Source organism: Ursus maritimus, unplaced genomic scaffold (assembly GCF_017311325.1).
Source record: "Ursus maritimus isolate PB19 unplaced genomic scaffold, ASM1731132v1 scaffold_17, whole genome shotgun sequence".
Classification (NCBI taxonomy): Eukaryota; Metazoa; Chordata; class Mammalia; order Carnivora; family Ursidae; genus Ursus; species Ursus maritimus.
This window is the reverse complement of record NW_024424119.1, coordinates 39,560,875-39,586,573: the sequence shown is the minus strand read 5'-3', so window position 1 is coordinate 39,586,573 and position 25,699 is coordinate 39,560,875. Positions and strand designations below refer to the sequence as shown.

The window sequence follows — 25,699 nt, the reverse complement described above, 5'->3', positions numbered from 1 at the left end:
ACATAAAAGGAACAGAAGCTCCATGGGGAAGGACTTTATCTGCTACTCTTATTCCAGTGCTAGTACAGGGTCAGGCACACGGTGGAATTAATGAGGAAACCGAGGCTCACAGAGGACTCTGACTTACCCAATGTCACATGGCTTGTATATGACACATTACAATTCAAAGCCAGGTGTTTCTGATCTTTTTTTTTTTAAGATTTTATTTATTTATTTGAGAGAGAGGGAGAGAACATGCACACGTGAGCAGGGGACGGGGCAGAGGGTAAAGAAGAAGGAACGAATCTCCAGCCGAGACTGTGCTGAGCATGGAGCCCAACCTGGGGCTCGATCCCATGATCCTGAGATCACGACCTGAGCTGAAATCAAGAGTGGGATGCTTAACCGACTGAGCCACCCAGGCGCCCCTCATTCTTATTTATAGTTTTCTGAGCCATATGATGCCAATTTATATAGAGATCATATCTCCAGCAGGTATAACATGTGTCTGGCGCATTAGTAAACTTCTACTGGGCCACACACAGATGGGCTCTTTGTAGAAAAAAAAATGTGTGGGTTAGTGTATTTATGTATGTTGAGATATTAAACACCTTTAAATTAATCACCTTTAATTAATGTAGGGGTTGTAACAAAGCATTATAGATTGCTTAGGGATAGAAAAGAATCAAGTCCAATCCTTTAATGAATGAACAGCTGAGCATTATTCCATGGAAATGTGATGTTAAAATACCTAAATTTACAAATAATAAACTAAGGGATAGTTTTGATTTACATAAAAAATACTGGAAAATCTTTGTTCTTTACAGGAACAGAACAGCTCCTCCAGAAACTTACAAACACTGACATCTGGGTGCCCTTTGGCTGAAAAACTGGCTCCCTGTTCTGTCACCCTACAGTGAAACCCACCAGTCCACAAGCCATGGTCACACATACACAGCTTCCACCAGCTTTATGGAGACCTGCCTATAAAGATGGATAGACATCAAATGGAGACAAAAAAACAAAAACAGATAAAAGCCACTTGGCGGGAACTGAAGAAAGCTACAACAAAGTAAACAAAAAATAAAAAATTCCACAGTTCACATCCCTATCGAAAAGATATAACAGCAATGTATCAAGAACAGAACGCCAGAGAAAGGAGGAAGAATAGAAGCACAGGAAAGAGGGAGCAACAGAGGAGATGACTTAAAGGGGTAGGGGAAGAGAATGAGAGGAAGAGAGAGAAGCAGTAGAAGAATGAAATGGGACCCAGTGACTGGAAAGAGGGCAGTAAGAGAGAGGAAACAGTGACCACAATGGTAACTCCTACAAATTAAAAATCTGAGAGATAATATTAAAATACAATAGGCAAGAGGCACTTGCAGATCTTCTGGTCACAGAATTCAATCTTCTCCATTGCTACCGTCCCCCTCCCACGACTACAAAAATCTCTCTCCATGTACCACTCCCCATAATACTCTTTACAAATAAAGTTTCTCCTTACTATTTAAAAAAGATAGTAGGTAAAATGAAGGTGAATCAATCTCCCCAAAGTAAAAAGGTTATATAAAGACATATGCAATAAGAGAAACAGATGGTTAAAGATCGAATCAAAGATCAAATGTCTTCTCCAGAAAGTGGGAACTGAGAGAACTACCAAAGAAATAACATATGATACATTCCCAAGGGGCCCATCAAGTACCCAGGAAAATGAAAAAAAAAAAAAAAAAAAAAAAAAAAAAAAAGACCACACCACCTTGTATCATCATGAAATTTCAAGCCTCTACAGAGAAAGAGAGCATTCTGATTCCAAAGCTTTTGGAAAGAAAGGGGGGGGGGTGGGTAGATACAAAAGATTAAGAAAAACAATAGTATAAAATTCTCAATGGTAATCTTAGAAGATGAAGCAATGGCTTCATGATTCTTTTCTTTCTTTCTTTCTTTCTTTTTTTTTTAAGATTCTATTTATTTGTTTATACTAGAGAGAGAGGGAGAGCATGTGAGCAGGGGAAGGGGCAGAAGGGGAGGCAGAGGGGAAGAAATTCCAGCAGATTCCACACTTAGTGTGGAGACCAATGTGGGGCTCAATCCCACAACCCTGAGATCATGACCTGAGCTGAAATCACGAGTCAGATGCTTAGCTGACTGAGCCACCCAGGCTCCCCTTGGCTTCACAATTCTTAAGAAAAATTAGCCTCGACCCAGAAAACTCTACCCAGCCAAACAATGTTGTTTGTAGAATACAAGTAGTTTTAGATACTCACAAAATACTACCTCTAATGTATCCTCTCTCATAAAGCTACTGGAGAATATGTGCCACCAAAAGAGGATGTAAACCAAGAAAGAACATGGAACATAGGAAATAAAGAGATTCAGTGCAGGAGACGGTTAAAAATTTCTAGGATCACAGCTGTGCAGCAGGCTTAAGAAGCATATCTATCTATTACAACAAGACAAAGGGCTCCAGGAAAAAATCAGACCTACAGGTAACCTGACATATTTGGCAGACTGGAAAATTGATCAGAAGGTTGTGGGAAGAGTATAGGAAGATTCTGCTTAGTTTCTTTATACCTATTTTAGTGGGGAAAAAAACAGGACAATTATTTATGTCTAGGAAAAAGAAAAGTTCTCTGAGAGGAAACATAATAGTATACTATTCGACTCAGCAGCAAACTACACCAGAATCACCATTATTTAAAACAGAGTATTGATTTTTTTTTTAAAGATTTTATTTATTTATTTGACAGAGAGAGACAGCGAGAGAGGGAACACAAGCAAGGGGAGTGTGAGAGGGAGAAGCAGGTTTCCCGCTGATCAGGGAGCTCGATGCAGGGCTCGATCCCAGGACCCTGTGATCATGACCTGAGCCTAAGGCAGACGCTTAACGGCTGAGCCACCCAGGCGCCCCTAAACACAGAGTATTGATTTGAGCAAAAACGGTGATATAATTATATTGGAGGGGGTGGGTAAGGGGGAGGTAAAGCAAAATCAAGGTGCTAGAAGAGAACTTAAATCTCACCTACCAGCCTTCAGGTTAGTGAATCTAAACAAAACAGTGTAAGTACACTTTGGGGCACTTAGCTGGCTCAGTTGGTGGAGTGTGTAACTCTTGATCTTGGGGTCATGAGTTCGAACCCCATGTTGGGTATAGAGATTAAATATTTTTTAATAAAATAAAAAATAGGCACTTTAAAAATTGAGGTGAAATTCACATGACATAAAATTAACCATTTTAAAGTGAACAATTCAGTAGCATTTACCACCACCATCGTACAACCACTACCTCTATCTAGTCCCAAAACATTTCCATCTCCCTCCCAAAGGAAACCCTGTACACACTACACATTAACAGTTCCCCTCCTTCTAGACCCTGGCAACCACCAATCAGCTTTCTGTCTCTATGAATTTACCTATTCTAATGTTTCATATGAAAGGATTCATACAATATGTCATCTTTTGTGTCAGGCTTCTTTCACTTATTAAGTTTTCAAGGTTCATCCACATTGTATGATGAATCAGTACTTCATTCTTTTTATGGCTGAATAACATTTCATTACACACATACACACATACACACACACACCCCAATAATTTGTTTATTGATTCATCTGTTGATGGCCATCTGGATTGTTTCCAACTTTTGGCTACTGTGAATAGTGTTGCTATAAACATGCATATATACATACTTGAGTATTTTCTTTTGAAAATGGGAGTGGAAATGCTGGGTCATGTGGTAATTCTATATTAACTTTACCTATATATTTATGGGTTTAACAAACCCAAACATCTATGGTCAACTGAACTTTAACAAGGTTGCCAAGACCATTCAATGGGAAAAGAACAGTCTACTTAAATGGTGCTGGGATACCTGGATATCCACATGCAAACAAATGAAGTTGGGCTTCTACTTCACACTATCTACAAATATTAGCTCAAAATGGGTCAGAGACCTAAATGTGAGAGCTAAATCTAAAAACCGTCAAAAAAGGGGCACCAAGATTTTCCAAAATGCAGAAATTTATTGACATTTTGTTTTCAAGACTGTGGGGAAACAGGCCATTTCAGACGTTGCTGATAGCAATGTAAATTGATGTAGTATCTATGGAAGAAAGTTCGGCATTATGTTTCAAAGGAACAAATGTGTATGTCCTTTGACCTAGCAATCCCACTTCTAGGGATTTGTCCTACAGATAAACATGTACACACGTGAAGTCACATATGTTCAAGGTTATGGACTGCAGCATTGTTTTTCATAGCAAAAGGCTGTGTCAACCCAATGTCTACCAATAGGACACTGGTTAAGTGCCAACTGTGGTCTATCTAAGCAATCAAATACAAAAATTGAGCAATCTCTCTGTTTATCAATATAGAGTTCTAAGACACATGAAGAAAAAAAAGCAATGTGCTGAACAGTATGTACAATATGCTACCTTTTGTTTTAGGAGAGCAAAGATAAATGTATATTCATCTTGTGTAAAACATTGCTTATACAAATAATTACTCAAAGAAACTAATAAAAATTGTACTGTAAAAAAAAAAAGGGGGGGGGCACCAGGCTGGCTCAGTCAGAAGAGCATGCGACTTCTGATCGCAGGGTTGGTTCAAGCTCCCTGTTGGGTATAGAGATTATTTTTAAAAATAAAATCTTAAAAAAATAAAAATAGGGGCAACTGGGTAGTGCAGTCAGTTAAATGTCAGACTCTTGGTTTTGGTTCAGGTCGTGACCTTGGGGTTGTAAATCGAGCCCCATGTTGGGTTCATGCTCTGCACGGAGTCTGCTCGAGTTTCTCTCTCCCTCTACCCCTCCCCACTGTGTTCTCTAAAATAAATAAATAAGTCTTTAAAAATATAAATTAAAAATAAAAACCCTCTGGGGTGCCTCAGTAGTTCAGTTGGTTAAGTGTCTGACCTTTGATTTTGACTCAGGTCATGATCTCAGGGTTGTAAGATTGAGTCCCACGTCAGGCTCTGCACTGGGTGTGGATTCTGCTTAAGATTCTCTCTCGGGGCCCCTGTGTGGCTCAGTCAGTTAAGCGGCTGCCTTCGGCTCCGGTCATGAATTTGGGTCCTGGAATCAAGCTCTGCCTTGGGCTCCCTGCTCAGCAGGGAGTCTGCTTTGTCCTTTGCCCCTCTTTTCCCACTCATGCTCTCTCTCTCTCAAATAAATAAAATCTTAAAAAAAAAGATTCTCTCTCTTCCTCTCTCTCTGCTCCCCCACTCCCTCTCTCTCAAAAAAAAAACCCCAAAAAAACAAAACAAAACAAAAAAACAAAACCTCAAAAAAAAAGTGAATCGCAAATCTTTTTCACAAAGATTCTTAGATTTGACAATGGAAGCACAAGCAACAAAAGAAAAAAAACTACAAACTAACTTCATCAAAATTTAAAACCTTTGGGTTTCAAACTATATCAAAAAAGTGAAAAGATAACCCAAAAAACTAAGAGAACATAATAAAGGTTGCTTGGAGCTGAAGACAGGTGGATGGGGGATATGGGGTTCACAGCTAATGGGTATGGGGTTTCTTTTTGAGGTGATGAAAACATTATAAAAACAACTGTGGTGCTGGATGCAAACATCTGTGAATATGCTAAGAACTATTTAACTGTACACTTAAAATGGATGAATTGTACGGTATGTGAATTATTCCTCAATAAGGTGTTAAAAAAATAAAAGCTACTGTTACATATAACAATAAATTGAATTAATAATTAAAATTTTCCTACAAAAAATCCCAGGCCCAGATGGCTTCACTGGTTTTTCACAGAATATAAAATCAATACACAAAAATTAACTGTATTTATGTATACCAGGAACAGATCATTCAAAAAGAAAATTAAAGACAATAATTCCATTCACAATAGCATAAAGAATGAAATACTCAGGGGACGAAGCACAAACCATAAAAGAAGAATTGCTGGATCAGACTTTATCAAATCTAAAAAACTTTTGTAACTCGAAAGACATCATTAAGAAAATGAAAAGATAAGTCACAGACTGAGAGAAAATATTTGCAAATCACATACATTTAGAATTTATAATCTTGCAACTTAATAATAAAAAGACAAGTCAATTTAAGGATGAGCAAAAGTTTTCAACAGTTCATCAATGTAAACAGCTATTAAGCACATGAAAAGATGCTCAACATTAAGGAAATACTAATTAAAGTCACAATGAGATAGCACCCCACACTCGCTGGAATGACTGTAGTAGCAAAGACACTGCCATTCGTGACAACATGGATGGACCTAGACCCAGAAGGACAAACACTGTGATCTCACTTAGAGTGGAATCCAAAAGCACAGAGTACAATGGTTGTTGCCAGGAGTTGGGAGTAAGAGAAGTGGAGAGATGTTGGTTAAAGGGTACAAACTTTCAGCTATAAGATGAATAATTCCTGGGGATCTAATGTACAGCATGAGGACTATAGTTAATAATACTGCATGTATATTTGAAATTTGCTAAGAGTAGATCTTAAAATGTTCTCACTACAAACATAAAAAAGGTAATTATGTGGGATGGTGAATGTGTTAATTAGCTTGATTATAGTAATTTAACAATGTATGTATGTTTTATACCTTAAACATATATAGTTTTTGTCAAGTATACCTCAATAAAGCTGTAAAAAAAAAAACACACTAAATAGGTTTTGGTGGAAATTTGGGGAAACTGGAAACTTCATACATTACTAATGAGAATGTAAAATCAGTGTAGCCACTTTAGCAAACACTTTGGTAGTTTCTGAAAAAGGTATCTACTTACCATATGACCCAGCAATTCCACTCTTAGGAATCTATCTAAGAGAAATGAAAATATACCTCCCAAACACATGTATGACCATACAAACTCAGAGCAGCATTATTCATAAAAGCCCCAAACTTGAAATAATCCAAATGTCCACCATCTGGTGAGTGGATAAATAATATGTAGTATACCCACACAGAAGAATACCATTCAGCAATACAAAGGAACGGAACTAGTGATACAAGCTACAACATGAACGGGTGAATCACAAAAGCTTTACGGTAAGTGACGCCAGATACAAAAGACTACATACTGTTTGATTTCATTTACATCAACTCTCCAGAAATCTATAGGGACAGAAAGCAAACGAGTGTTTGGCCAGCTGAGGATAAAATGGGGGACGATTACAAAGAGACATGAGAGAATTTTCTGGGGTGATGGAAATTTGTCAAACTGGATCATAAGTGATGGTTGTACAACTCTATGAATCTATACTGGGTGGATTTTATGATATGTAAATTATACCTCAGTAAACGGTTTAAAAAAATAAAAAATAGCTAGTAAGCACAATATCCTATGCATAGTATCTCCTCCCTATATATAAAACAGGTAATCTTGTACAATTCAGTGCCTTTCCATTCTAATGTTTTACCCTACAGAGGCCTCTACTGGCCAAAAGGAGATTTTGATTAGATGATCACTAGTTGCTTCAAGTTTTTCTATTTATAAAGTATCCACTGTATAAATTAGGTCAGAAATGGCTCTGGTGGGGCACCTAGGTGGCTCAGTCATTAAGCATCTGCCTTCAGCTCAAGGCGTGATCCTGGGGTTCTGGGATCGAGCCCCACGTCGGGCTCCCTGCTCTGCTGGGAGCCTGTTTCTCCCTCTCCCACTCCCCCTGCTTGTGTTCCCTTTCTTGCTGGCTGTCTCTCTCGCCCAATAAATAAATAAAATCTTAAAAAAAAAGAAAAAAAGAAAAAAAGAAATGGCTCTGGTTTCTTAAAAGAGAAACCAAACTAGGGTATAAGTTCTCAATTGTGCCCCTTCCAAGGAAAGCAGATGGGATAAAGAGTAGGAACAAAAGGATAATAAGAAGCAGAAGTAAACTCACTGTTGCTATAAGAAACCTTGTAAGAATACTTGGTTGTTGTTTTTTTTACTCATTCATCTGACTTCCCCTAGTCAATCCAGGAGCACATTCACAGAAAGATATAAATGGAAAGCCTATTATTATAGGTTGATGTTACATAAATTAAATGTAAATTAAAGAAGTCATTTGACTCTTTCACCTTTGGAGGGTGGAGTAGCATTAATGATTGAAAGAGCATGAGCCTAAGAGTTAGCTTGGATTCAAATTTTGGCTTCAACATTTCTTCACTGTGTGACCTTGAGTGTCTTATTTAATCCATCAGTGCCTCGGTCTTCATTTTTATAAAATGGAGAAAATATTTTATCTCAAAGCATTGTTTGGAGTATTGCTTAACTCATAGTAATCATACAATGCATATTAGCTATAATTATTGTTATTTCAGTTTAGAAATTGACAATTTTTATTTTAAATGATCTTTAAATTCAAAATATTATTTATAAAATATAAATGTGCCAACATTTACTGAGCATCTAGTATGTCCAAAGCACTTTAAGTTTTATGAGGACATAGTTGTTCGAACACTAAAACACTAAAGATACTACTGAAAATAACTAAAGAGGTAATTGTTAACACTGGAAGATGTTATAATGTGTGAGTGAAAAAGATTACCAAACAGAAGTAATGTTATAATCCTGTTTTTATGAGCACATGTGTATATTAACATACATTCACAGAAATATATATGCCTCTAAACCAAAACCAACTAATGGCTGATTTCTCAGTAGTGTGATAAAGTAGTATCTTTATTTTGCTTAGGGGCGCTTGGGTGGCTCAGGCAGGTAGGTGGCTGACTCTTAATTTCAGCTCAGGTCATGATCTTGGGGTCCTGGGATCAAGCCCCATGTCAGGCTTCACACTCAGCAGGCAGTCTGCTTGAGATTCTCTCCCTCTGCCCCTACCCCAATTCTCGCAGTCCAAACTAAATCAATCTTAAAAAAAAAAAAAAAAAAAAAAGGAAAAGCTGACGAGACCTCAATGATTAGTAACATACACAGACTGGCTCAGATACTATGTAGGCCATTAGCATCCTGGATTAGAACTGGAAAGCAATGAGCGCCTAGCTCAGTGGGTTGGGCATCTTCCTTTTGCTCAGGTCATGATCCTGGGGTCCTGGGATCAAGTTCCGCAGTTGGCTCCCTGCTCAGCGGAGAGTCTGCTTCTCCCTCTGCCCCTCCTCCCTGCTTATGCACTCTCTCTCTTTCGCAAAAATAAATAAAATCTTTTTAAAAGAGGGGGGCGCCTGGGTGGCTCAGTCAGTTAAGCATCTGCCTTCAGCTCAGGTCATGATCCCAGGGTCCTAGGACCAAGCCCCACATCGGGCTCTCTGCTCAGCCCGGAGCTTGCTTCTCCCTCTCCATCTCCCTGCTGCTCCGCCTGCTGTGCTCTCTCTCTCTGTCAAATAAATAAATACGATCTTTAAAAAAATGTTTTAAAAAAAGGAATTGGAAAGCAAGATCTACAGGGCACAGGGTACACACTGTGATCTTCAATTTTCAAAGATTAAGAGAGAACAAAGAATGAATTACATTTATAGATTAAGTGAATTTTTTTTATTAGAATGTTATAATGTGTCAGTTTAGGGTGTTGTTTAGTAAGGTGATAATTACCATTTGGAATAGTATCCTGAGAGTAGAAAATAGAAAAAATTACCCTTAAAATTCTCTGGCGCAGTTAGAGGTACATGGGCAGAACTGAAAACTATGCAAAAGATTCTCTTGGTCAGGGGTCCCACAGAGAGCAGGATCCTGGGGCCATGGAAGAGGGCCTCTGTTTCCTATTACAGTCGTGGCAAGATCGAAGCAGGACCTTGCTCTCAATAAATGAGGTGCAGCTGAGGTCAGCACCTCCTGTGTCCCGGGCGTTACTGGAAAGGCTGTCTTAGTCCAACTAGTAGAAATAAAGTCCACCTAGGAATCCTTTTGAATTACCTCTCTATTCCCAAGATGATCATATGGGCTTCTCAGTCATGCAAAAAGGAAATTCTGACTTCTACTTCCCACTTGCCGGCTGAAGAGTAAGAAGCACCTTCTGAGGACTATGTGCTCTTAACATCATTAGCTGCTAAGCTGCCACTGCTACAAATGCAAGTCTTGATTATGTGGAAAGGAATAAAGTTAGAACTAAATTTTCCTTGAACGATCAGTAAATCAATAAAATTGAAAACTCACCTGAAAACATTTTTACAAAATCATCAGTAGACATACTCATCACCACATCTGCCTGATCAGAGGGCTCTCCATATCCGACGTTCCCGCCTTTGCTTTTAAGATCAAGAAACCATGTTCCACCATCTTCGCCTGCACAAAATAACAAAGATCTAGGGGAAAAAAAATGCCAAAGAAGCCCCGTTCTTCTTAAACTTATTAACTGCTACAGTTAGAATAATTTTACATAATGCTGTTTTCCAAGCTAAAACCCGCTGGCCTCTATCAAATTCAGTAAATATTTATTAAGTACTTCCGTGCCAAGCACTGGGCTAGGCTCTGAAGCCCCTGCAGTAACGTGGTCCTTACACAAGATGAAGTGGAGGGTCATGTGGAGTCAGGCAAGCCCCGTGGAAGGTGAGATTGAAAAGTCAGGTAAGAATTAGCCAGACGAGGAACTGAAAAAACTATAGGAGGACTGAAGGTAGAAAGAGAATGAAGAGTAGCATGAGATGAGCTCACAAAGCAGTCCAGAGGCAGGGGGTAGTGGGTCATGTGAAATTCACTGACTTCATCCTGAGGGATAAGCCATGGAAGGAGAATAACATAAGGTTGGTATTCTAAATAGATCGCCCTAATAGCAGTGTGGAGAATATTTTGGAGAGGGATAAAGAGGATGCAAAAGGCAAGTCAGGATAGTTTGGGGGTAGACTGGGAACTTGAGGATGTGTGCCTGGTTTAGGATTGTGGCAGTGGGATTAGGGAGAAGTAGGCACATTTTAAGAGAACTTCAAAGCAGAAACACAAGACTCGGTAAACGAATATGAGGAAAACGTATGGAGCGTGCATAAGAAATGATTTGCTAGTTTTTGGCTCAGGAGACCAGGTAAGTATGGATGTATTTTGTACTGAGAGAGGACTACTGAATAGAGGGGATTGAATAGGCAGTGTCGGAGGCAGGTGTTGGGAATGGTAAGCTGTTTTAGATATTTTCAGATTGAGGCATCTTTGTGACAACCAAGTGAAAATGTCAGATGAGGTCTGACTAGGCTAGAAATATAGATACATAAGTAATCATTTCCTATGGTCATTGAAGCCATATGAGTGACTGAGGTTTCCTAGGCGGGTCTGTAACTGACAAAGATGATTACAGACAGAGGAAGAAAGCAAGGACAGCTGCTGTCAGGGAAGCCAAGGATGGGAGTCTTTCCAGAAGGCAAGAACGGTCGGTCAGCAGCTTCAAATGCTGCAGAGTGGTGACAAGGTAAAAATGACAAAGGCCCACTGATGGTATAGAGGTCACCAAGAATCTTGGTGACAGCAAGTTCAACGGAATGGAGAAATATGATACCAGAGTAGAGTTACTCTAGATGAAATGAAGTTTGGCTCTAAAAAGGAGAGGAATGGTGGTGGTAAGAAGTGGGATTAGGGGGCATTGTTTGGTTTCGAAGACGGAACAGACTTTTTTCCAAAGTGGCTGTACCAACTTGCATTCCCACCAACAGTGTAAGAGGGCTCCCCTTTTTCCACATCCTCTCCAACATTTGTTGTTTCTTGCCTTGTCAATTTTTGCCATTCTAACTGGTTTAAGGTGGTATCTCAATGTAGTTTTGATTTGAATTTCCCTGACCGCTAATGATATTGAACATTTTTTCATGTGTCTGTTAGCCATTCGTATGTCTTCTTTGGAGAACTGTTACTCAGCCATCAGAAAGGATGAATACCCACCATTTGCATCGACATGGATGGAACTGGAAGAGATTATGCTAAGTGAAATAAGTCAAGCAGAGAAAGACAATTATCACATGGTTGCACTTATACGTAGAACATAAGGAACAGCATGGAGGACATTAGGAGTAGGAAGGGAAAAATGAAGGGGGGGAAATCAGAGAGGGAGACAAACTATGAGAGACTATGGACTCTGGGAAACAAGCTGAGGGTTTCAGAGGGGAGGGGGGGTGGGGGGATAGGCTAGCTTAATATCCGGTGATGAGTATTAAGGAGGGCACGTATTGCATGGAGCACTGGGTGTTATATGCAAACAATGAATCATGGAACACTACATCAAAAACTAATGATGTACTGTATGGTGACTAACATAACAAAATTTTAAATAAATAAATAAAATCAGAAAAAAAAAAAGAAAGACGGAATAGACTTTGAGAATGTTAAATTATCACCAGACAGCAGGCTGCAGGATACGCAGGTGAGAGAGAGGGCATAATTAACAGCACTAAATCCCTGATGAGGCCACAGGAAATGGGACCTACAACTTCGCTACTCAAAGTGTGATCTGTGGACTGCAGTCCTGTCAGAAATGCAGAATTCAGACCCTACCTGAGACATGAGGAATCAGACTGCATTTTAGCAGGGTCTGCATTTAGCAGGGTCCCAGACGATCAGTATGAACATTAAAGCTTGAGATGCATAAATCTAGAGCTGAACTCTGCTCTACTGGGAAGGAAGAAAGAACGATGCTCGTAACAGCTGATTTGATATCAGATGACAGGAAGCTGAAGCACTTTGTCTGCAAGTTTCTATTGTCTCTGTGATCTCTGGGATTATCTGCTGAAACCAGCAGGGAAGTGGTGAAGGGAGAGATGGGAGATTTGTGGAACACCGAGAAGTTTTAAAATAGTCACTGTGGAAAGCGAGGCAGTAAGCTGACCACAGAAATACAGAATTCTGAGGTGCTTACACCCCAGTGAAGAAGGGCGATGATGAACTTCTCCTACAGATCCACTGGTTGTGTGACGGGTTTTTTCCGTTTCCCCAGGAGGACCGAGCAGCTTGGATGCAACTGTGGGGCGCCCAGATAGTGTGATTCACCCAGGACACTTCTGACAGGTGATGACATAAGCACAAAAAGGCCAGGAAATTTAGGATACAGGGAAGAGAGTGATTAAAGCAATGGACCATGGGCTCTAAGGGAGAACAAAGGAAGAAGAGAGGAAACAGAGGAGACAAAGGATAAAAGAACTGATAATGTCAAAGTTTGCATTCAATGGGACTGAAGTAGCTAGTTCTTAAAACTATCAGTAATATGTGTTAACACTATGCTGAGAAGAAAAAGATTGAGGAGTTTGAAAACGCTGACTACATGCAGACTGACTTGAATAATTTCAAAGATAAAAATGGCAAGGTACCGTGGCTGATGATACATTACTGTATTACACCACCTGTCATGATCCATATGCCCTCCTAAATAGGATTTTCTCTCAACTACATATGCCAGAATTTATTTAACACTGGAAGTCTATGTAATGAGATTTTATTTTACATGTTTCCATATGCACTGATCTTAACTTAAAAATACCAATCAGCAGTTATTTACTATTCTTGAATGCCTACATTCTAGGGGTAAGGGTTCTGGATACAGCCAACTATCAAGCTGATTGCTACTGGGGGCTGATTTTCTTCCAAGGGAAATATCGTACTTTATTTCACAAAAGCGCCACATTCCCAGATAGCATCCTTACCTGAGAGTTCGAACTGATAAATTGCTTGAGTGGCTTTCACAACGTCATCACTGAGAGAGTCCTTAACAATTCTAAATGTTTCTGCCACAGCTCCAGAACGTGGTTTTGGTGGTGACTGTGACTTCTCTTCTTTCAACTCTGGAACAGCATCTGTGAAATATTGATATAAATTGTTTGAAAGCCTAGGCAGTGTAAGGCCACACACGGGATGAATTAACTAGCAGAAAAGACTTGCCATCAACGAGACTTGTTTGACAAAAATGACTTTAAATACATTTGGTGACATCAAAGAGCATAAATCAAACTGATGGAATAACATCCAAACACATCAGTTTTGATTATAAATGTAAATGGTTTATACTCTCCAAGTAAAAGGCTGACTCTCAGATTAGGTTTAAAAAAAACCCAAACCACAACTAAACTATAGTGGCTTTTGTTTGTTTGCTTTTAAACAGACCTAAAGACACTTTTAGGAGTAATAATTAATCACTCCTTTATCACCCCCTCTGAGTTCTAAAACCAAATGAGAAAAGAAGACACTAGAGATCAGAACATCGACCATGTAAATCAATGGACTGAACTGGAGATTATAGCTTGAATCAATAGCCAAGTAACTTCCCAATAACTTTGCCTCTAAATTAAACTTAGTTTCTTCATCCCTGGATTGAACCTGCTTCCTCCCATCAGGACTTAGAAATGCCTTTGAAAGTAAAGATCATGTGAAAACCAGGGAAAACCTGCTCAGGAAGAAAGAACCTTCACAGCGGTCTAAACCACAAAGTTGCTTCCCCTTCCAATTTCATCAGGTTGGTGGTTCCTCCCATTAGATGAAGAGGGAGGTGAGATTATCATCCTCACAAAAGCCCCCCACCCTGGGCCTAGCAACACAAGGCCAGGGGAATGGAGGTTACAGTATTTTTTTTTAAAGATTTTATTTATTTATTCGACAAAGATAGAGACAGCCAGCAAGAGAGGGAACACAAGCAGGGGGAGTGGGAGAGGAAGAAGCAGGCTCATAGCAGAGGAGCCTGATGTGGGGCTCGATCCTAGAACGCCAGGATCACGCCCTAAGCCGAAGGCAGACACTTAACCGCTGTGCCACCCAGGCGCCCCGGAGGTTACAGTATTTTTAAACTTGTATCCACTGAACCCACTGGCCATAACCATTCCGCATAGGATGAGCCAGGGGATCTGCAGTCCACAGGACAATTGCCATAGCATGAAGCTGTCCCTCAATACCAACCTCTAGTCCTTTATTCATCCCCCGGGGAATCACTTGTGAGTAATTTGGCAGTTGCCCCCAGAAACAAGTGAGAACAATTCATTAATTAAATTAACTCCAAGGCCAATCTGTGCTCTAGGCTGAAATTTAACTCTCCATCTATTTTCCAACTCAAATTATACCCAGCCATATTGTCCAATATAACTCACCAAAGGTTATTAAATGAAATCTAACTGACAGCATAAAGATACTCCATGGTACAACAAAAGCAATATAAAAGTATTTCAAATTTGCTAGATATAAATTACCTTCCACTATGATGATTCCAGAGACAAACAATAAAAATAAAATCCTTCTCTTCTTACAAGTTAAAATCCAAACAGATATTAAAGCTGAAATCCTTAAGACCCAATGGAGCAAAGAAGATACACACTTTTTAAAAAACTTGTAGTTAGTTATTATTTTTAAATTCATTACAGATAGTGCATCCCTTTACTGCCTACACCCAGGGCAAACAACCCCGACCGCCTTGCCCTTGGCATGGCGTTGCTTTTTACCAATGGATATAACACGTATGAACAATGACCATAAGTATACAGCTCAAAAAGTTATCAGAAGAATTGGGGGATAGGTAGACAGGGTAAAGGGGAATGAGAGATACAGTCTTCTCAGTTATGGAATGAGGAAGTCACAGGGATAACAGGTACAACATAGGGAATATAGTCAATGGTACTGTAATAAAGCTGTATGGTGACACATGGTAGCTACACTTGCAATGAGCAGAGCATAACATATAGAGATGTCCAATCACTATGTTGTACATCTGAAACTAATGCAATATTCTGTGTCAACTATACTTCAATAAACTTTTAAAAAGTTATCAATAAGTGAATATACTGTGTCATCATCACCTAGGTCAAGGAAGACGACATAAGAAGTCCCCCAGAAGCCTGCAATGCCAAGGAGACAGCAGCAAAAACTTCAAAGTTTTTTATGTAAATTGCATAATTTATCACCTGGAATATTTAGACATGGCGTGATGACTTTGCACAAGAGAATAAAACTTCAGGAGACAAAAAACAAATCAGTAGTATATTTGAAAGGTACAGTTAATAGACTACACATATGGAAGCTTTAATGAGAAAGAGCATTTCAGTAACAACAACAAAAAAAGATACATGGCTAGTAGCCCCTGTCATAGCCTCTCCTAACTTCACAACTTAAATAAATATAAACACGTGAACAAAATACTAAACATCACCTAGATTCACAATTTATCTACTGTCAGAATCTAGGAAGAAATGTTCAGTAACCCCAAGGTAGACAGAGTCAGCCTAAGAACACAGGACTGCCTATGCTTTGCTTCATGCAAGACCTCAGAGAAAGAATAGCTCTGCTCGCCTCAACAAGGAAGATAGCTTTTCACATTTTTAAACCATTGGACCAGACTCTGGGCTTGTACCAGCTAGAAGAATAGGATCTGTCCCTCAGTTCTGTAATGATGCCTTTAAAGAACGCCTCCATCTTCCAAATCCAATTTCAAAGCCTGTAGTTCCCAAATATCAGAGGAGCAGACAGTAGAGGGAGCCTTGGTAGTGGTTCATCCTGGGAAGTACATGCCTCAAAGCATTACTGATAAAAATGGGGAGGGGAAGAACCCTGGGAGCAGGGCACACAGGGGACAGGAGGTAAAAGGTCCCATGTCAGTCTTGCACACTGGCACTAGCTATATGCCTAATAGGTACCACAACAGAAGCTACAGCTTCGAGAAAGGAATTCCACCAGATAGACAGGGAGTGGAGCCAAACACAATCTACACATCTCTGTCATCTGACTCTACTAGCTCTAGCGATAGCTCCTAATATGAAGATGAATTAACGGGAAAAAAAAGAACCTGATGCCTATGAAAAACAGTGCACCACAAGGAAGAGGAAAATTATCCTGAAGAGAAAAAAAAATCTCTCTCTAAAAATAATTTACTATGAAACCCACAAGAATTCCTCCACATGAAAACTCTAGGAAACAGGGGCACAGAGCATATAACTGGCCGGGATGAAAATACAATGGAATAAAATGAAAAAGGAAACAGGGAACATGAGAAACCAAAAGTACAACAGCAAAATTAAAATAAACATTATAGGCCATAGGGAAGAGATGAAAGTGCCAAAAGTCTTTTTTTTAATGGAGGCTCCACACCCAACGTGGGGTTTCAATTCACGACCCTGAGATCAAGAGTCACGCGCTCTCCCAAATGAGCCAGCCAGGCGCACCCGTCTAAGGTCTCACCAGTCAACAGAGTTCAAACGTGAAAAGGTCTCCCAGAATGCAGAAGGAAAGAACAGTAAGACAGAAATAATAAAAGATGGTAACAACCACAGGGTAAAGGAAAAGGACAGCCAGGCTAAGAGTAAGTGTTTCTGGGGAGAACCCAGCACAACTGGAATAGAAACAATTAAAGCTATAACTAAAGAAAAACAAAAACAACAAAAATAAACTGAACAAACCAACAAAACTCTGTGGACTCCCTGTGTCTCAATGGGGTGGGGGGAGGAGGGGAAATCAATGAAGAAAGGACAGTACTGTTTTTAATAGGAGAAAAAACATGAATTTAAAATTATGTGCGTAGTTTAACTTCATAGTTAAACACCTTATATAAAACAAATATACACAGTACAAATAACCAGAAAAGGTACAATCAAATAGGATTATTAAATAGAAAGGTGAGCTGTTCCTCCTTGAGAAATGAGGGATTATACACAGGCCTCTGAGAGAAAAAGTGTGAAGCCAACATACAGTGGATGTAGGATATGGACTAAAAAATCGCTGGAAAGAAATGTTAGATCCCAGGCCAGATATACTGGACGATGACCTATATGAATATATTAATATATTTACAGAAAATATTGAATAGAATTGCAATGAACGAGGAAGAATAGGGAAAAGAGAGCTACAGTAGCAAATGCTCTCTCCAGCACCATATGGGGAAGAGAAGCTTTAGCCAAAGGAATGTGACTATCGTGACCTTGAGGATGAGGGCACCCCGCAAGAGGAGATGGATATATGGATTGCAGTCAATGCACCTGACATATGCTGATCCCACAGGCAAAATCATTCCTATTGAAATTTGATGCTAATAAACATCTATCTTACATTCTCCTTATCTAACCTCTCTTGTACCGATTCCATGGACATGTAACAACCTTCTGATTATGATTCTGTTCCCTACGTTATTATGACCCAAGGGAGAGAATGGGCTGATCACAGCAACTACGTGCTTAGTCCATGAGATGGTAACTCCTTATTATTAATTGATAAATTGGTTTACCGGGGGGAAATACGCTCATTTAAAGGACTTTAAGTATTCTGGAGTCAGAAAAGCAATTTAAATCTACTGGTTAAGGTTATGGGCTTTGCAATCAGACAGCTATAAATTTAAATCCAGGTTCTGCCACCTGCACGATCTCAGATGTAAAATGAAGATAATGATACTTGCCTTGTAGGCTCATACGTGTTAAATGAGACAATGAATGCAAAGGACTTAGCATAGTGTTTGATACAGAGTAGTGCCCAATAAATATCTGTTGAAAAACAAAATGAATATACATAATCGATAAGTGGTTCTTATTTAAATTTGGAATTTAAATGAGCTCAGATCCAATGTTAAGGTGATGAGCAAAAATCAGGATTTAGCTCTTGCCTAACCTGAAGACTAGACTCTCTCAGACTTTGATTAGCTGTATATTTTTCAAGTTCTTTATGATACAACAAAAGGAAAGTTGCCATTTTTATTAAGTAATTTATTAAACCAGCTCCAAAAATTTGGACAAACGAAAGATAAAGATAGAAAAGAGTAAGCTAGAAAAAAGGTAGGCACTAAAATGCACTGCGGTAGAAGGTTATATAAATCTGTTACAAAGGTATAGATGAAATTTGTTCTTGAGTTCTTCTAGCATCTAAAGAACCTGTGATCACTTAGGAGATTCACAGTGTCTAGAAGATAAAAATAAGGTAAGGGCCCAGGAGAAGCACAGCTATTCCTGCTAATAAAGCATGAGAGAGATTCTTCTCATGGGTATTTGTTAAAGAGTGTTCCTTCTGACATCTTTCAGTAAGCTAGTGGCATAAGATCACACACAAAGACTAACCTTTGGACCAATTATAAAAACAAAATAAAGCAAAACCAAAACCTCCTCTGGAGTTAATTTCTCCCATAAAGTAGTCACACAGCACAAACTCTGAGAACGGTGTTAGTTGTACTTTGATGTGACACATTTTCCCTCAAAATAAAATGACACATCAACATGAAATACCTAAAGATAGTGCCAAAGTAAAGAAATAAAACCTTAAAAAGGGTTCGTTTTCTTTTCAGACTTTAAAAAAATCAAACGAAAAGAATATGTTAAGAATTTCTTGCTGATAGAAGGAAAAGACAACCTTCCTTGCTTGAATTAACTAAGACCATATATTACTTGTCTAGTTTAAATTACAAAATGGTTTGAAAGCATAAAGCAGAAATGTCCAATTTTATATTCTGAAAGAAATACATAGTTAGCATCTTTATTTTGCTACATAAAATATGCTCTACATCTTACCATGTGATTCCATTTTCTTGGTAATTGTATCTGGGTGTTCATCTAAGAAGAAATCTGGTAACAAAGGATGGCCTGGAAAATTGACGCCAAAAATACTCAGGTTACTATGATAATGTCAATACATTAAGATTTTAACACCTGTTTAATGAACATTATATCTGTTTTTATTGTAATGATCATTCTAGTGCAATGGAAAAGACTACCAGGAGAACTGTCAAACTACTTGATCTTCACGAAGCTAAAATACTTTTCCCATCACCAAGTTATCCTCCTCTCCTATGGCAAACTTCATCTCTAAGAGCCAACCAAAGACCCACCGGTTATGTTAAGCCCTCAACTGCTCTCCCAGGAGGCTTTGCCCCCTCCTCATCTATCCATGCAACCCTTCTGTCCTATATCCCTCCAAAGTGCTCAGGACTCATTTCTTACCTGGTCCCCTAAGAGAAGGGGTTGCTCATTAAGGACTTGTTTCCCATCTCTATCTGTCCATCTCTCCCTCTCAGAAGATTAAAAAAACTGGCGGTCAGAAATGCATTGGTCTTTGTTATATCCTAACACTTATCGAAGTACCTACTCATCTTATGGTTCTCAACATTTGATAGGATTTTTAATCTTAAATCAAATTTAAGATTTTGTGCATAATGACGCTGTGTCTTTAAAACCTAAAGTGACAATTACACTGTACCAGGACCCAGAAGACCTGGATCTGGTTCAGGTTCTGCCACTTAATTAGCTGACTGCTCTTATACAAAGACTAATAATCTCTTTGAGCCTGTTTTCCTACTGTAAATATTAACTACTGAATACTGCGATTGTATCATATGCCAGGCAATGTGCCAAGCACATTATAGACATTATTACATTTCGTTCTTACAAAAGTCTTGTATGGAAGCTATTATTGCCTTAATTTTACCAGTGAGGAAAGTGAAGCTTGGAGAAAGTGCCTGAAGTCACACCGCTAGTGAGCAGCTAACTGGACTCTGAACCTGGCTTGTCTTCTCCCAAACTCCACGTTCTTAATCCCTAAACAATACTGCTTCCCTCACAGGATTGCTGTGAAGGTTAAATAGATAATGCATATAAAACTGCTCTGTAAAACCGTAAAGAGCTATTTAATTCAGTTCAAACTGAAGAGACAGACAGGGATGACACAAATATAAACATGTGGAAGCACAACCTAACAAGTATTATTTAGAATACACTTTAGCCCCAATAAGTGTAACTCTTGCTTATGGCTATATTGTCTACTATTTAATATAGATTATGGTTTATGCATAAAGTAAGAATGCCTGATCATTACCATCATGACCTGCAATTTCAGAGAGGAAAAATGATTTTTGAACAAGGGGGCCGTCTGAGAACTTCTTGAATCATAGTCTTGTACAAAGGGCAGACTGTGATCACTCGCGTCAGTAAGCTAGCTACTCTAAGAGACTGCACTTAAGAGAAAAACATTTGGAAAGAGTCCATATTCCTACAAAGTTTTCATAGAAAACTCACTCCTGTATCACCTACTACCACATCCTTGAATAAAGTGTTTACTCTGTGATTTTAAGATCAACTTTAAAAACCAATTTTCATTTTTAGTTTCAAGATGTGGAAATGGGTAAATAGCTCATGTGCCTTCTGTATCCGACATCACTTAAAAAGCCCTCAATTCACTTCCATTTTTCCCTTCGCTTTTTATGAAGTTGTGTTGGTATGGTCTTCCTCTTCATTGGGAAGATAGCTTTTAAAACAATATATTAGTTTTATGATCACACAAAAATGCACACAAAACAGATGTATGGTCCTTGCAGGAAATGTAGAAAAATACATCACTAGTTTTAAAAACTGGAAGCATTACCTGGTTTAATTGCATAGATGTCAAAATTTTTTACTCCTTCTTCTCTTAAGATATTCTCATCAATTATAAAGTTTCCAGTAAAAGTTTTTGGCTTTTTAAAAATGGAATAGGCAGCATCTGCAATGATATCAACTTTTCTACACTGGCTTTCAATGCCGGATCCTCCCAGCATATCCATAGCAGCGGTGTGGATGGCTGCAGAGAGAACACACACACGAACTCTAAATGAAACAAGAGGACTGTGGAAGTAACAAAAAAGACAACTGATCTCTTTACTTCACAGGTGATGAAAACAAGATCCAGAGAGCTTAAAGGATTTGCCAAATGTTCTGACATAACTGGGTAGAACACACATTCCTTACTCTACACAACACTGCCTTATAAAATAGAACTCCTGGGTAAGACTCACAGCAAAATTCAATTAGACTTCTGATTTAGAATGCTCAGGAATTTGCATATGATTCTGGAAAGCTAAGAAAGGCAGGGAGGTGTGACAGAAAAAGCACTGAGCAGTAAGTCAGGTGAGCAGGATTTTTACGCTATGTTGTGCTTCTTGGCAAGTCACTTTAACCTCTACGGGGCTCAGTTTCCTGTCCCTAAATATGGAGCTCATTCCCTAATTTATTGTCTCACCCCTTTATTAGAATATAGGGGCAGAGGGACAGGGAGAAGCAGACTCCCTGCTGAGCAGGGAGCCCCGCGCAGGGCTCCATCCCAGGACCCTGGGATCATGACCTGAGCCGAAGGCAGATGCTTCGCTGACTGAGGCACCCAGGCACCCTTGTTTTAGGTGCGTGTGATTTTTAAATTCTATGTTTTTTAATGAAATAACTTGAAACTCTACCATTCATAGTACACTATTAATTATACATTGTCGAAATTGTGAACAGTAATTTATCTCAATTTTAGCTTATATTTCAAACAATGAAAGTCAACTTGTTTAAATGTACTTTAGGTTTCAGTCTCTAGTAATTTAAAGTTCTCTCCATACCACTGTTAAGCCATCATTTTAAATCATTACATCCTGGAATAATTTACATAATTCAATCCACAAGATGAAAAGTCTGTAGCTTTTAAGAGCCATTGACCCCTTTCCATTCATTCAACATATAGTGATTGAGTACTTACTATAAGTCAGGCATTATTGTAGGGATTGGGGACAAATAAGTTGATAAAACAGACAAAAGCACCTACCTTCATGGTGATTGTATTCTAGCATACATCCCTACTTCAAAGACAGCACAATTAATTTGCGGGATTTCCTAAAAGCACTGAGTTAGAAAATATGTCCCTACCTTATAACTCTAGTTCCTTTACTAGGAAGACATTTTTTTTGCTTACCAATAGTTCAAGAGCTCTGGTTTTTCTCTTGATGTGATACCTTATTAATAAAAAATGGCAGCTAATCTTTATCAAGTATGCCCTATGCTGGGCATGCTGCTACATACTTTACATAAGTTATCTGAATGAATTCTATGAGGTAGGTACTGTTATTACTCCCATTTTACAGAAGGGAGCACTCACGCACAGAGGGGTTTAGTAACTTGTCCAAGGTTACAGGAGCTAGAATTCAAACGCTTGACGCTTGACTTCAGAGCCAGGATCTTAACCACCATGAAACTAAAGGGTCATACTCTGCTAACCAACATAGAGTTCAGTTATCTCACTCCCATAAACTGCAGAATTTTTCTTTTTCTTTTTGAGAGAAAGAGAGAGAGAGAGCGAGAGAGCATGCACACGGGCAGCGGGAGGGGCAAAGGGAGAGGGAGAGAGAGAATCCCAAGCAGGCTCCATGCCCAGCACAGAGCCCGACATGGGCCCTGATCTCAGGACCCTGAGGTCATGACCCAAGCTGAAATCAAGAGTTGAACACTTAACTGACTGAACCACCTAGGCACCCCAACTGTAGAATTTTTCTAAAAATATTTCAATATAGGGGCGCCTAGTTGGCTCAACTGGGAGGGCACGTGACTCTTGATCTCTGGGTCGTGAGTCTGAGCCCCATGATGGGTGTAGAGATTCCTTAAAATAAACTTTTGGGACGCCTGGGTGGCTCAGTCAGTTAAGTGGCTGCCTTCAGCTCTGGTTGTCATCCCAGGGTCCTGGGACTGAGACCCACGTTAGGCTCTCTGCTCAGCGGGGAGCCTGCTTGCCCTCTCCCTCTGCCCCTCCCCCAGCTTGTGCGCTCGCGCGCTCTCTCTCTCTCTCTCTCTCTCGGTCACTCTGTCTCTCAAGTGAATAAATAGAAAATCTAAAAAAATAAATAAATCTTTTTAAAAATTTTCAACACAGTGTACCTTCAAACTATATGCATATGTGTATACTCTATATAGACTACATGAACAGTATAAGAATTCTGAGAAACTCTAAATCAAGAATATGGCATGGATGCATACATGTGTTGTGTGTGTTCGTATGTATAGACGCATACACACAACCTAAGAACAATGAATGATTTCCCCAAACAACCTATCTTTATTTCAGTAATCTTTCTACAGAAGATACAAAGAAGGCACAGACGCTCAGAGTCAAGACATAAGCCAGATTCATTTTCAACAAAGGTTTTGCAACGTCATAGGCTACCCTAATAGGTTATAAAACTGACAACAGAAGCAGGTTCACAATAGGATACATCAAATGAAAATTCACTGATTTCTGGAAATGAAAATAAAAATGTTAATGAAATCTGATATGCCTTGGGTCACAAGAATCCTAAAGGTGACCCTAAAACTTAAGCATTATTAAGGAATAACTGGAGAAGTATCTAATAGCTTCCAACTGATTCTCCTGATTGCAGGCTGCACAAAACACAAAACACTAAGAAGAGACTTAAAATCCACCGAAGAGGGGCACCTGGGTGGCTCAGTTGGGTTAGCATCTGCCTTCAGCTCAGGTCATGATCCCAGGGTCCTGGGATTAAGCCCTGCATCGGGCTCCCTGGCTCAGTGGGGAGTCTGCTTCTTCCTTCTTCCTCTGCCCCGCTCCCCCTACCCCGTGCTCTCTCTCTCTCTTCTCAAATAAAATCTTTAAAAAAAATCAACCAAAGATGTCCTTCCACATAAACACACAGAGTACATATCAGACTTTAAGCATCAGCACTGCCTCTGACTCCTCCTCATCTAGAGAGAAAGCATGTCTCACCTCTCTAACACCTGTCAGGCACAAACACACACACATTCTTTGTGTACTCACTGAACCAAAGATATCATTGATCATAAAGTGTACTGGTAAGAAAAAAGAACACTTGACAAATTCAACGATGGTACATGATCAATAGTAAGAGCACCCTGATATTAAAGATGTAACAATGTGAAAACATGGGCATCCCAGAATCAACAAAATATATATAAACTGTTATCTAAGCAAGTTGGTAAGCAAGTCCCTTAAAAGACAGGGCAACTAGTTTTGGTTTCTAGCACCAAGGAGACCAGCCGTTACCTTATTACCCTGACCTCCCTGGTTAGCTGAGTTCCCACGTCTGTTTGTAATGTGGTCCAGGTGACAGAGGATTGCAGCTGTTGTGATAACTTCTGTTATCTTCTCTCTGCTGCCAGTACCACAGTCAGCAGCTGGATTCCCAGGCTCCTCAACCCAGCCCACGTGAGCTCTATCCCAAAGTGGACTTCCCTCTTCTACCCTCTTCTACCACACTCATTCTGAACGCTCAAGAGGTAAGAGGCAGCAGGCATTTTGAAGAGCAGCCCACTTCCTTCCTTCCTCCCCTTCATATACACATATAAACTTATACTTCTGAAGCTGACCTACTGGGGCTTGAGATCCTCCTGTTGTTAAACTACTTAAGGCCTGTCCTCTGACCCCTTCTCTGGATGTGTTGAATTCAATGGGGTGAGAAGTTCTAAATCCAGAAGGGAAAAGGTAGCCAGTGTACAGAAGGAACACCGAACCGGAGACGACAAAGAGTGGACCAGGACACTGTTCCGATTGTGGTTAATATAAGTTATACTGTGTCCATTCCATTAGGTGCAATAAATCTCCTTTTCCTTGAAGGGAATAATGTTGGGAGATTACTTCTGGCTCCAGAAGCATAAAGAGCTGCTCTATACCGTATAGGAAGAGAAAACATGTTTTTTAAAATAGAAGCCTCGCAAACAACCAGGAGCCTGGACATCCTCTCGAATCCGTTTTCTTGCCTTAGTCACGAATAATGTAATATCTTAGCTACTTTCCTGCCTCCCCTCTCTGCGATCTCACAAGCCACCCTACATTCAGATGTCAAATTAAACTTCTTAAACCTCATCACAACCCTAGCACTCCACTGCTCCTATTTTCCCTCTGCTCTCCTGCTTCTAAAATTCGGAAGTGGCTCTGTACTGAATACAAGTTAAAATTCAAGCTCCTAAACTTGGCAATCAAGACCTGGGGCTTAGTCATCTACCTGCCCACAACAACCTCACACCTACCCTCAACATTCCAGACAACTGCCCAAGTTCAGTGGGAAATAAAAAGCCCACAGTCTATCACATACACCATTACCAAATTCCTCGACAGTTCCACTAAACACACGGAATTTTTTTTCCTATACCAC

The 25,699-nt window shown here is 39.5% G+C and overlaps 1 protein-coding gene across 3 annotated transcripts in view; it reads right to left on the bottom strand.

The window, feature by feature from the left end:
• HSDL2 (hydroxysteroid dehydrogenase like 2) overlaps positions 1-25,699 on the bottom strand; it is a 52,790-nt gene that overhangs the window by 1,290 nt on the left and 25,801 nt on the right. For 2 of the 3 annotated variants that reach the window (XM_040631730.1, XM_040631732.1), the window contains exons 7-10: positions 21,154-21,348; positions 19,308-19,379; positions 13,494-13,643; positions 10,039-10,167 (exon numbers count right to left, since the gene is read on the bottom strand). In XM_040631730.1, the coding sequence (XP_040487664.1) occupies positions 10,039-10,167; positions 13,494-13,643; positions 19,308-19,379; positions 21,154-21,348 (546 nt within the window). Of the gene's footprint in view, positions 1-10,038; positions 10,188-13,493; positions 13,644-19,307; positions 19,380-21,153; positions 21,349-25,699 lie in introns of all 3 variants that reach the window. The other variant, XM_040631731.1, reaches the window with a different exon arrangement.